Here is a 12956-nt window from a genome sequence, read left to right as displayed (position 1 = left end):
GGTGACTTTACAGAATTGTGAGATCTGAAGGACTGGAGGATAAATTAAATTACAGAACCCTCGGCTTCAAGCTTTCTTGTTTTTCATGAGTTGAACACCCACTTGATTATCTGTTGCTAGTTTCTGAAGCAACCATTGGAAGATTATCAGGAAGTAAGAAGCTGGGGTTTATTTAAAAGAGCTTTCGCACAAACTGTAAAGGGTCGTTCTGAGGGCAAGAACGTGTCAATTTCTCGATGCAAATAACTTCATATTTTGGAAAACTCTTCTTCTGGTGACATGGATTAAAAAGACTGTAAGAAAGATCATATCGGCTGAGACCTTTCCTTAATCTTCTTGTATGATATGTTCTCTGAAGCGAACATAAATTAGTAATGGTTTTGCTGGCAGTAAAGAAATCTGGAGCAACGGAAGTCTCTCTTTTGTGTCTTAGCGACCTCTCCCCTGAATCTTCCGAGACAGGCGGGTGCTCAGTCTATGCTAATTATCTCGTAAATAATTCAGATATGCAGTAACAGGTTTCTTTTTCACGATGTGACATTAGATAAGTAGCAACACCTGTCTCAAGAGTTCCCTTTGTCTGAAACATTAAATTATCCCATCAGAAATTATCATATTGCTTAATAATGTCAAAGATATTTAAGTTATTTATTGGTTTGTAGCTAGGCAGCTTATTAGGCAGATGCTACACTTCAGCTCCCATTGTGGCATTTGGTTAATTAGGCAGTAGTACTTGCTAATGTCTAGGCCACATGGGGAAAGCGTTAACTCTTTCGGCCAGGAGAAAATGAACATTTGTCATTTGGAAATGTCCCATCTATATGCCAAAAGAGGGTTTCTTTTTTTTTAAAAAAAAAGGCCGTGTACCTGAACACACAGGGTGTACAGTCAGGGACATGTGCCCCTTGCCCTCTGATGAGCATGGCAACTGACACCACATGAATTTCCACTGCAGTTCTCAAGCAGATTAAGAAATCGGTGTCACAAAACAATACCTCCTTGTACTAAGAAGGCCCTTTCAAGCAGTGGGAGAAGCACCTGCTGTTTCTTATTTTCTCAGTATCCCACACAAATGAGAGAAGACCCTGTCTTTTGCTCAAATTCCCTGTGCACAGGGGGTTTGAGAATAATATTGGTTGCAACCAAAAATAGAAGTCTTGGCTGCAATGCCAAACCCAACATTTGTGGACCCCTGGCAAAATTTATTTGTCCTCAGGAAGGTGGGCGTTTGGCGAGTAAAAGCGTCTTGTATAAAGTGTCATTTCTCCCTTGAAAATTAAAAGGCCGGAAGTATCTGACTGCAGTCCTATACATGTCTACTTTGGAAGTAAGTCCCTTTGGGTGCACAGTGGTTATGTTCTACCTCTGCTTTTGGTACACCCCTGAAAACCAGTTGCTGAGAAGTGTGGTTACAGTGCTGTTGTGCTCAGTTCCTGCTTGCGTGTTTCCCACAGGCATCTGATTGGCCACTGTGAGAACAGGATGCTGGACCATGTGGGCCATTGGCCTCATGATCCAGAATAATCTTACGTTCATATGTTATTTTTTTCTGCCTGCCCTAGATTCTTTTCTCCTCTCCATTGTCTTGGCATTTAAGCCTTATCTTTCTTTAAACTCAAGCTACCTTCTTGAATGTGATGGCGCGTTAATCTAGGTGTAAGCCCCACTGAATTCACTAGGGCTTACTTCTAAGTAGACATGGTTAGGATTGTGCTGCTTGCCTGCAATCCTGTGCACACTTACTTGAGTTTAAGTCCTGCTGAGCTCACTGGGGTTTGCATGTCTGAATAAAGATGCATTGGCTAGCACTCTTAGAATGTCTGTAAGTTACACTTAGCCATTCTTCACTGGCCCTGTACATAAATTACCAGGTAATATTTTCAGCTCCCTAGGTAAAGAAGTTATTTTCAAATTATGACGAGTTGGCATAAACTTCAAACCCCTTTCAAGATCTGTAATAATGTCAACTTTCTATTTTTTTCTGTCTTCTTTGTTTTTGTGAGTCTTACGATGGCAGCATAAGGAATCTTCTGAAATCATCTACTTTCTAAAGCATTGAAAAAAATGAAGCTAGGATGCCATCGTGTGGATCTGGTGACATAGTTTAGCACAGTCCTTTCTTTAAGGGTTTTGCTGTCAAATATCTTCAGTGACATTTCCCCCCCCCCTTAACTCTCAAAACTGCCTGTCATTACGCTATGTTTAGTTACAGCAATTAATCACAAAGAAATTGTCAGTTACCAAGAGAATAAGTTTCCTGTAGGATATGAATTGTGACAATGTGGTAATCTTCCCCTTCGTAATAATTTTGTCGAGTTGCCAGTCTAGTTCTGTTTTAATGTAATCTCTAGTCCAAAGGGCCATCTTTTGTAACCTGTTAGGCTATACCTTACTAGGAAGGTATGCGGGTATTTATTCAGATGCATTCCTGCTGAAGTTTGTCTCTTCTTCTTCCCCAATGCAATTTTGCCCTGTTTATACTTTTATTGTCTCTCTTCATTTACAGTCACTCTGTCCCATATCACACAGCTGGTCCTCAGTCACAACAAGCTGACAAGTAAGTACATTTCTATTCCTAAGTATTTTATTTCTTGCCTAAGCACAAATGAACTTGTCTACTGATTCCTTAGATTGCAAGGCCAGTGGCTGTGGTTCATTTTGGGAGAGGGCTGCCGTACGGTCAAGTGGTGCTTCTTGTCCTTCTAGAACCAGCTGCCAAGTCTCTGGTCAAAATTCTGGGCCAAATATATGAAGGGCCAACATATGAAGTGTTATGGTCAATGCATAGTGTGGTTCCCCCCCCCCCTTTAAATGCGGGTCTGGGTGAGAGGGTTGCTGGTTGTCACCAGCTTGTCTGGATGAAGGATGGAGAGGGTTGGTGTGTGTGCATCAAACTAACCTTCCTCCGAAGCAAACATTAGATCTAAATCTATCTGCTTTTGCCTCTGACTCTGCTAACTACTGGCCCCCAAAAGGAAATATGGCCCTTGGGCTGAAAGGTAATCTCCACCCCTGCCATAACATTGTGTTTTAAGATGGTGAACCTTCTGAGAGGTCTGCTCCACTTCCCTGGTGGGGCGGTTTTGCAGACTGGCATCTGAGCCCCCCAGTGACCCAGATTGGGGGCAGAGGGATGGCGCCCACGTCACCGAGAGTCCTGCCGCGTCACATGCCCCTTGGCCGACCAGTCGGGCAGCCAGGGGGCGTGGTCACATGAGGTTTAAACCATGGCGCGGCCGGGGGGGGGTGGCCTCCTTCATCTTAAGAACCTTCTGAGAGCTCTTATTGGAACTCCCTGTACCATTGATAGGGATAGAGCTTTCTCATTAGTCGCATCCCAGCCACTGTTGGCCCACCATGCCTCATTTGCCACTTCTACCCTCTTTTAGAAAATTTGTGGAAACTTTTCTCTGTGGGGTGGCTTCCTCCCCCCAAAAAATTGATTGAGTTTCCTTGATCTTGAGTTTACACCCACACTTCATCGGAATGATCCTATACCATAAAACTCTACTCCTATATATTATAACAGCTGGTCAGAATCTTGTATGCACATCCTAGGGAAGCTCTCAGAAAACTCATAAAATACATCTTTTTTTGGAAACTCTGGGAACAACTAAATATTGTTAAGTTAGCAGCTATGTTTAAAGAGAGAGATTGAGAGTTATCAGAGGTTGGAGTTCAGTTACTCCATATATGAAGGAAGAACTGGGAATTTTCGAGACAAGGAATAAATGGTATGTATTTATAGGCTCAAATAATTCTTCTATGAATGGAGAGCAAGCAGAGTCACTTTTTAGAAGGAAGAATAAGAAGTTAGTCATCATTTATAAAAAAATCCATTTATTTGTTTAAGAAATTGTATTAAATTTTAAAAGATACTTTGTACCCTATTTTACATCTATGTTATTTATTTTTAACATATAGATCAATATTTGCACTGTAAATTATAATGTATGATGAAAATTTACAAATAAAGGGGTTTTTTAAACAAAAAATATAACCAACATAAAACAAATCAGGCTAAAGCAAATCATGTTAAGAATTACTATGAAAGTACTGATAAAATAGGTCTTAATAATGCAGTAGGCAGTGAACTAAAGTAGTGCTAATACAATTTTTTAATGCAGCTTTTAAAAAAAGACACATGTATTTGTATTTAATTTTAAATTAAATTGTGGTTTGGAAACTTCTACCCCTTGTAAGGCACCAAGCAAATTGCTGGAGGGTGGGGTAGAGGTTGAATAAATAAAAATAAATGCCTATTCCCTACCAACCTCTCCTAAAAGACTGAATCTCACTTTTATTATTTGTCACTTTGGACACTCTTGACCTAATCCCTTAAAAAGATACAATTAATTGTCTGAGTAGATAGTCCTCAAAATGACTTGGAGAAAACAGTGTCGATGACACTTGATATGCCCCACTAAGGTCATATTAGCATCTCTTACTGGTTTTCTGGCATATAAATGAGTGTGCCTGCTTTGCTGTTCTGTTGTTTATAGTAAATATGTCCATTTTCTAAGGCAATAAATATGCATGAATGGTGTCCAGTATTTTCCAGTTAGTAAGTTGTATCCAATGCAACTTACCCTTGGAGTAGACCCACTGAAATCAGTGGGCCTGCCTAACATAGGGACATGCATTTCAAATGGGTCTACTCAAACTTAGTTGGATACAATTCAGTGTTTCATCCGTCACCCTGCCAGAAACGGGCAGCCCTATATCATTACAGTAAGTCATGATGTCCTGCTTTCGTTCTTTTGCTTTCACATCTCCATTTTTTATACATTTTTCTTAGCGTGCTTTTCATCTTTCTATCAATAAATCTGCCACGTGTAGGCACACCAGTGTCTGCCTCATCCACAGATCAGCAAAGGAAAATGTGCTTGCATGCATCTGTCATTGGAAAAATATGCATGATTTCAAGCCATTAAGACAAAAAGAGACGGAGGCAGCAGCAAAGGGGGGTCGCTATAGATTTTAAATGCAAATTCTTCAAATAAGGTTCGGTTTCCTTAAACCTTGGCTTCCTTATCTGCCATACTATAAGGCTTTCCTGGAGATTTTAGGAGCTGTTACACATCGCATTATATATCTTTCTGGATTTCTGTGGCAATCAACCATGAAATTTGAGGAATTGTTTCAACTAGTTTCTACTTGACCAATAATAGTCCTTTCAGAAAAAAGAGAGAAAATTAACTCTTGCCTAGAGAGGATGGATTGGATCCAATCCAAGGTGAGCTCCATGAAAAGGCTATGAATGAGAGCCTGAAGCAACAGGTAGCAAACTTACCAAGCAAAGCAAGTAAGCTCATATATTTTTGTTGAGAGGATAATGCAAAGAGGGGGAATGTTCTACATCTTGCCTGGGAGCAAGTCCTGCTTACCTCTGAGTAGACATATACGGGGTTCCACTGGGTTCCCAAAGTCTGGAGACATCTCAACAAGGTTTTGGAGGCCCTTTAGATATTACTACTGACAATTATGGTTCATTTAAAAATTTTCATTTATTGCATTTATATCCCTCCTCAAAATTGCATAAATGGTTCTCCCCCCTCAATTTTTTCATAACAACATCCTGCAAGATAGGTTTCAGTTGAGAGTAAGCTATACCAAGGTGCAAATCTTGGCTAAGGGATTCAGTCCTGGTCTGACATGCTATCCATTGCACCACGCTTGCATTAAGTGTGGTCAGGAATGACTACTGCAGCAGCTCCCTGCTCAGTCCAACAGTTAGCTGCAGAGGTAAGCCAAACAGACTAGGAAAGGCTGGCAGGCTGGCCTTGAAGAGAGACTCTTGACTCAGCTGGTGGATAAACACATAGAGGGTGGCTCATTTAGAGGGGATTCCAAGCAGGGAGGGAGCAAGGATTGAGACGTACCAGAAGAAGAATAGAGCGAAGATCTAGGCTCAGAGCAAGTCTTGTCACAATAGGAGGAAGAAAAAGGCAGAAGTTCTGGGGCTAGACACCCTAGTAGCGGGCGAAGAGGGCAAGGGGCAACTGGGGGAAAGGAGAGGCTACTTACACTCTTGATGGTGGAGTGATTAATGAGGAAACAAGGCGGATTAAATAAACAGATCTCAGAGGATGTGAAGGGCTCTAAACTAATCTGAGTGGATATCTCACCAGGTTTTTTTCCAAAGGAAAGTGAACCCCCTGGGTCTCTGAAGACCACTGGGATCCATAGTGGGAGAGCAGAAGCTCTTATTATTGGGAACTCTAGAAAGGCCAAGGGCATTGGTAGTTGTAGCACTTTTCAATCACTTCCCACTTTTCCTTGCTCTTCTAGTTGCTGGGAAGAGTTTTCTGGAGATCACTGCTTAGCACAGTGGTGGGGAACCTGCTACTCTCCAGATGTTGTCCTCTAGCTCCCATCAGACTCCTCTAGCATAACCAGTGGCCAGGGTGATGAGAGCTGTAGCTCAGCAACATCTGGAGGGCCACATGTTTGCCTGCTGGCTGAGCCACATACATGTTTTGTTTTGCTTCCTCGGAGGCTCACATCTCTGCAGCTTTCTCCATTAGAATTCTGGACCATCAAAGTTCTATTTTCCTTCTTTTAAACTGTCTTCTATCCAATAACGACCACCAATATCTTTTGTCAGAGTTCAGCAGTTTTCAAGTTACTCAATGATAATCTGCTCCACCTTTCAATTGGACTAGGAATGGGTCTTCCTGGTTTCTGGAGGTATGCAGTCATGTTAGAAGAAGGCCTCTGCCACTTCCCTTCTCTTCTCACCAGACAATTCACTAATAAATATATCTGTTTCTTCGTTATTGCCACTCTATCTGTTTCTTGTTAGGAATGACTCTTTAGTTTGCAACTTGTGGGAGTTCAGGGTTGTCATAAACTACCTAGCATATTACTGATTGCAAATACTTTTTGAGAGGTCACTTTTTGGACCTAATTTATGTGAAAAATTGCTGGTGTTGATGCACATGACATTTTCAGAAGGTTAGTTATTTTTGTTTCTCTCTTTTTTTAAGAAGTGCTGCTCATGAAGTGATTTTTAATTTAAAAGACAGAAGCATTGTCTGTCTTGTCCAGTGGAGGTCACTATTGAGATTATTATTATTTCTTTAAAAGCCACTTGGTGAAACTTAGGAAACTTGTGACAGTATGCAGGAGTTTATTATTGAATGCTTTTTTGTGAGTTATAAGGCAACTTGCAGTTCCATCTTTGATAGACCCTAATTCTATAACTATACCTGTTCTAGGATTTTGCTGGCTTCATTCTGCTCTCTATCTTCAGATGTTAAGAGCAAGTACTTGTTGGCCAGTTGCGCAGTCTGTTCCACAGTTTTCTGGTTGCTTTGCATTAATATCACAGGTGGGGAACCTGTGGTTCAGAAGGAAGAAGTGGATCCAGGCATTTGAGCAAAACAGGGGAACCTGTGGATGTTATTGGACTCACATCAGCCCCAGCCAGCATGGCCAATGATCAGGGAGGATGGGAGTTGCAGTCCAACAACATCTGGAAGTTCCCCATCCCTGATCTATACAGTTTCCCCTTTCAGAATTTAGAAACACATACTTGAAAGAGATTGCGGGGAGAGAGAACACAAGAGGATCATTTTCAGTGGCCACACTCAAACTTTGGAATTTCCTCTCTAGGGACATTTGCCTCATCCCTTCCATGATGACATCCCGTTGAGGAAGAAAACTTCTCTCTCTCTTTTTAAAGCTGCATTTCATTTGACTGGAATGAATATTTTCTTAAGGAGTGCTGCCTTTGCTTCTGGGGTTGTTCATCTATTGATTTTTGGTGTGTGATTTCTATGGTATATTTGCTTTTTGATGAATTTTCTTGTTTTTAGAAGCCACCTTGAGCAAGCATTGTGCTGGGAATTCAGGATATCAATACTATAAATAAATAGAAGCGGTTACTTAAGTAAAAGTCAGCTGAAGATTTGTATGTAAGCAGCTCTGATTTTAAACTGCAGTCTCACGCCTTCCCTTCGCAGCTATGTTTAACATGGAGGTATTGAAAACCTTTATACGTTTCAGTTTGCTGTCCAGAATTAGAAATAACAATGGGCAAACTCTGCCTGTGTTAACTCTGGAGCCACAGTAAAGCAATATACACATTAAGGGATATTGCTTTGCATTGTTCCAAGTTAAGTCTCTGGCATCGCCAGTTGAAAGCATCAGTTATGGGGTGATGAAAAACACTTTAGCCTAAGGCTCTGCAGAGCTGCAGCCTTTCTAGGCTAAATTAGCCTACTAGGCTAAATGGTCTGAACTTGTATAAGAGAGCTTCCTATGTTACAGCAATCCTGGGCAGGCCAGGACTGTAGCTGGAAAATATATGATGCATTGGTCTTGCTTCAGCTAGGAAGGTCTGGATGAGATCAGTCCTGAATGGGATGTTGAGAGCTGTCTTCCAGGGCATACATTAGTTTGAACACAGTCAAAATTAATCTAAACATCTTCAGGCAAACAAAAGCCATAGGAATTCCAAACTTAAAAAATAAATAAAAATACTTGTGCAATATGAAGGCTTACAGCTTTAATCCATTTCCCCTCATGTGAATCCTCCCAAGTTAAATGCTTAGATGGTTAAGACGGCTGAAATTTCAATCAAACCCATTCTCAATTATATGAAAATAGAGGCCGGCAATATCTTTGAACAATACCTGTGTCAAGCCATCTTTCATTTGTTAAACTAAAAAATGTCCTTTTTTTCTGAAGCTTAGAGTAAAATCAATAACCATCTTTTAGTCAGGCCGCATGCTGAAGGGATTTAGAAAATATATAATCTTGTCGGGGGGGGAGCACATTGCTATGTAAACTGAACATTGGGGAAAGGTTTAATATGAATTTCATTTTGACATTCCAGGTTAATCTGCACACATTGCCTTCTTGTTGCTCAAACCATAACTCCCCCCCCCCCTTGATCTGGTCCCAGGATGATACAGAAATCTTGTTGAAACCAATCAGATCTTGGTCTGGTCAATTCATGGATGATGATGATTTTATTGTTTATACCCCGCCCAACTGGCTGGGATGAGAGACCACATGGGGACCCTTTGCACATCACTCTGAGTTCCAAGATAGAAGAAGGGCAGGATATGTTTGGGTTAAAAGGAGTTGATGGGTACAACTAGTATGCATGTATTTTTTTAAAAGTAGGTGCCACCTATTTCTCCTAAAAGAATTGAGGTGGTTGAGAAACAGTAATAAAAGTTAAACAAAGCAAACAAAATCCCTAAATTCTAGTATATACTCTGGTTTTAAAAATTAACACTGTCCAGCCCATTTAACAAATCCTGGCAGCACAAAAATAGCATAAGCTATCAAAAACTGCATCAGTAACAAAAGCCACGTCATCACCAACCACGTGAAGCAATGTGGTTTCTCAAAAGAGTGTATAGGAGAGCATGGCAGGTGTGGCAGGAAGATTCAAGGACAATCAATATTATATTTTGGGAATAATCATGTTCTTATGTAGCTGCATTGTTTTATAATTTCTGGATGTCCCACGATCATATCATAAAGTAGTTGTGTTCACCTATGTTCAAAATCAAGCACTGCTAGGAATTGTTTATTTTTGTTTTCTAACTTATTTCTCATAAAAAAATTCGGTGTGGCGTGAGCAAATTTTTATTCTGAAAGTGTGGCCGAGAGAAAAAGAAGTTTGAGAACCACTGCAATAGAGTGATGAAGACTTAACAAACCCTGCTCAGAAAGAAATTCCATGGGGTAGGTGTCACAACATAAAAGGCCCTGCCTATAATTGACACCAGTCTTGCCTCCTGAGGTCAAGGGATTTGAAGCAGAGCCTCAGGTGACATTTTCATTTCTGATTTGTTTATTAATTAATTAACTAATGATGGGAAGGTTAGTAGATTTCACAGGTGGTTGAGGGGGTGGTGAGATAAGCCTGAGATAAGGACAGGGGGTATGTATCAGAACAGTAAGGAAATAAATGGTAAAAAAAAACTGATGGTCATCAGAGGGGTTATCTAAGACTTTAAAAGCTTAACAATGCAAACTCCCATCATCACTGGCCATAGGCCATGCCGGCTGGGGCTAGTGGGAGTTGTATTCCAGCGACAGCTGAATATGTTGAATACCCCTGCTGCAGCTCTAATCCAGGATGCCTTCAGATCTTCAGTTATTTTCCAGAAGATGCAGCCTTTATTTGAAAGACTTTGTCATAAAATGTTGTCACTTGCACCAAAGTGGCTTGAGGAGGAACATTCCATTCAGCACAGAGTGTGCACAGAGTCTGCATTAGTTAGCTTTAATTCACATTTAGCATCATTTGTCCTCTTAAATTGCACTGATTTAGTGAGGAGAGTAAAATAATCTCTCATCCTGTCAAAAGGGCCGGTACCCACAGAACAGGGTTTAATTGCATTAGGGAGCTGCATCGTGTCTGCCTGTGCGCAGTTTGGGGATGTGGGATTGCTGGGGGGCTACTTTGCTCAAATCCTTTTGCTTGCTTTCCCTGTGTTCATAGTGCACACTGTTCACCCAGCCTTTCCCTGAGGATTGGTCTACCTACGTGGACATACACTTCTCTCTACTAGTCAGAGGGGTAACTACTAGGGGGGCAGCCTGCTGTAGTCACTTAGGCTTCTGCACAATCTAGAACCCTGCACAGTCAGCATAGCCAATGGATGGAGATTGTATTTAGCCACCATGAGGTGGGCCGCTGATTCACCATCCCAATACAGTGGGCGCTCGGGTTGTGAACGTGATCCATGTGGGAGGCATGTTCGCAACCCGCAGTGCCGCGTCTGCACACACGTGGGTTGCGATTCTGTTCTTCTGCGCATGCGCAAAGTGTGATTTAGTGTTCCTGTGCATGCGCAAGCGCCAAAACACTGAAAGTAACCTGTTCCAGTACTTCCAGGTTTGGGCGCGTCCATAACCCAAAAACACGCAACCTGAAGCATTTGTAACCCGAGGTATGACTGTATATAACTATGGGGGATGTTTCAAAATTGCTTCAGTATTGAATGAAGGTGTTGTCCTTCATAGCCTAGGACCCTCGTACCTACGGGACCGCCTCTCCCGGTATGCCCCACGGAGAGCCTCAAGGTCCATAAATAGCAACACCCTAGTGGTCCCGGGCCCTAAGGAAGTTAGATTAGCTTCAACCAGAGCCAGGGCCTTTTCAACTCTGGCTCCGGCCTGGTGGAACGCTCTGCCTCATGAGACCTGGGCCCTGCAGGATCTGATTTCTTTCCACAGGGCCTGTAAGACAGAGTTGTTCCACCTGGCCTTTGGCTTAGAGCCAATTTGATTCCCTCCCCCTCTCTCTTTCTTTTTTCTTTTCCTTTCTCCTCCTGCGATGAGGTTTCAATATTTTAATGTTGTATTTTAATTTTGTTTTTAAGTTGTATTCATTCAATTTGTTTTTATTATTGCTCATTAGCCGCCCTGAGCCCAGCCTTGGCTGGGGAGGGTGGGGTACAAATAAAAATTATTATTATTATTATTATTATTATTATTATTATTATTATTATTATTATTATCTGTCTCAAGAGACAATAGAGTGCGCCTCCAGGGGTGAAGTCAGGCAGCTGCATTAGCAGCATCAAAGTGAGCACCTTGGAGTGCAGGCCTAGGCAGAAGGCAGTTTCTGCACATACTGTAGAAGAAAGTGAGGGGCAGGTGGGGCTCATCAACCTGGGAAGGTAACCCATCTAACAGAAGGAAAACTTCAGTCTTAGACCTCTGCTGCCTTGCGGGATATCTTTGGGAGAAAAAAAGTCTAAGGTGCAAACCCTACACAAATCTGGAGTGGAGTCCCTAAGACAGTAGGATGGCGCCTTGTACACCTCCTTCTGGCAGCTCCAGCAGCCAAGCTGGTGCCAAACACATTGCTTTGTTTTCCTTTGGGCCACATCAGCAAGGCTGGGGGGGGGGTGTCTTGTCACCTGGGCAGCCCGGGACCTCCATACACACTGAAGGAAGTAATCTAGATTCAGGCAGGTAGCCGTGTTGGTCTGACGCAGTCGAAATAAAAAAAATAAAAAATAGTCCAGTTTGTTCTAGGTATAAGCTTTTGTGTGCATGCACACTTCCTCAGATACACTGAAACCAGTGTATCTGAAGTGTATCTGAAGAATACACAGTATTCTTCAGTGTATTTGAAGAAGTGTGTATGCAAACGAAAACTTATGCTGTACCTAGAACAAACTTAATTGGTCTCTAAGGTGCTACTGGACTATTTTTTAATTTTTTATTTTGAAGGAAGTAATGAGAAGAAAACCCTAGGAAATGAAGGGCTCATACTCTACCGTGTAAATATTTGTTTCATTGGGTTTAATGGGATGGGGAGAGATGCCTATGCTATGAGATATTCCCTAGATGATAGTTTTGCAAATTATTTGGAGGTATATGTTGTTCAATCTGCTACCTGCATTGCTGTTAGACATCCAGATCCATTATCCAGATAATCTGAAACACAAGGATGCAAACCAATTATTTCTATAGACTTCATTGTGTCTGAATGGGCATAAATTTTAGGAATTCAGTTTAACTGGAATATGGCTCATGTTGAAATTGTGTCCTCGGGTGATAATACAGTGGAAAGCTTGAATGGATACAATCCCCCAAAACACGTAAACATTATTTGCTTGCTTAGATTTTGCCTTAATAGCTCAACATGAAAATTAAACCCATATAGAGTCTTAATCTTTATCTGAGTAGTAGTATTCATATCATGCAACTGTATTTATTTCATATTTCTAGGTAGTATCAACACATTGATCTGTTGCTAATCTGATGTAACCTTTTGTGTGTGTGTGAATTGATCACAGCACTTACCTCTTGGGACGCATATCAAAAAATGGCGCGGCTGAACAGTTCATTATTTAAAGTTGAGCTTTAATTGTTACAATTTAACTGAATTTTAAATGAATGTCTACTTGGGATAATAGGTTATTTAAACAGCAATCCCAATGGGCTATTTTATTTGGAATGCATTTTTGCTTCAA

General features: G+C 41.3%; 1 protein-coding gene across 1 annotated transcript in view; it reads left to right on the top strand.

Moving 5' to 3' along the window:
* The window catches only part of RSU1 (Ras suppressor protein 1), a 63835-nt gene that overhangs the window by 3362 nt on the left and 47517 nt on the right, over window positions 1-12956 (top strand). Inside the window, exon 3 of the mRNA XM_081882700.1 lies at window positions 2507-2557. Within this exon, the coding sequence (XP_081738826.1) occupies window positions 2507-2557 (51 nt within the window). The remainder of the gene's footprint in view (window positions 1-2506; window positions 2558-12956) is intronic.

The sequence above is a fragment of the Podarcis melisellensis genome, assembly GCF_964234715.1.
Source record: "Podarcis melisellensis genome assembly, chromosome: 12".
NCBI classification, from domain to species: Eukaryota; Metazoa; Chordata; class Lepidosauria; order Squamata; family Lacertidae; genus Podarcis; species Podarcis melisellensis.
Note: the sequence above shows the minus strand (reverse complement) of the source record. Positions and strands in the feature narration are given on the sequence as shown.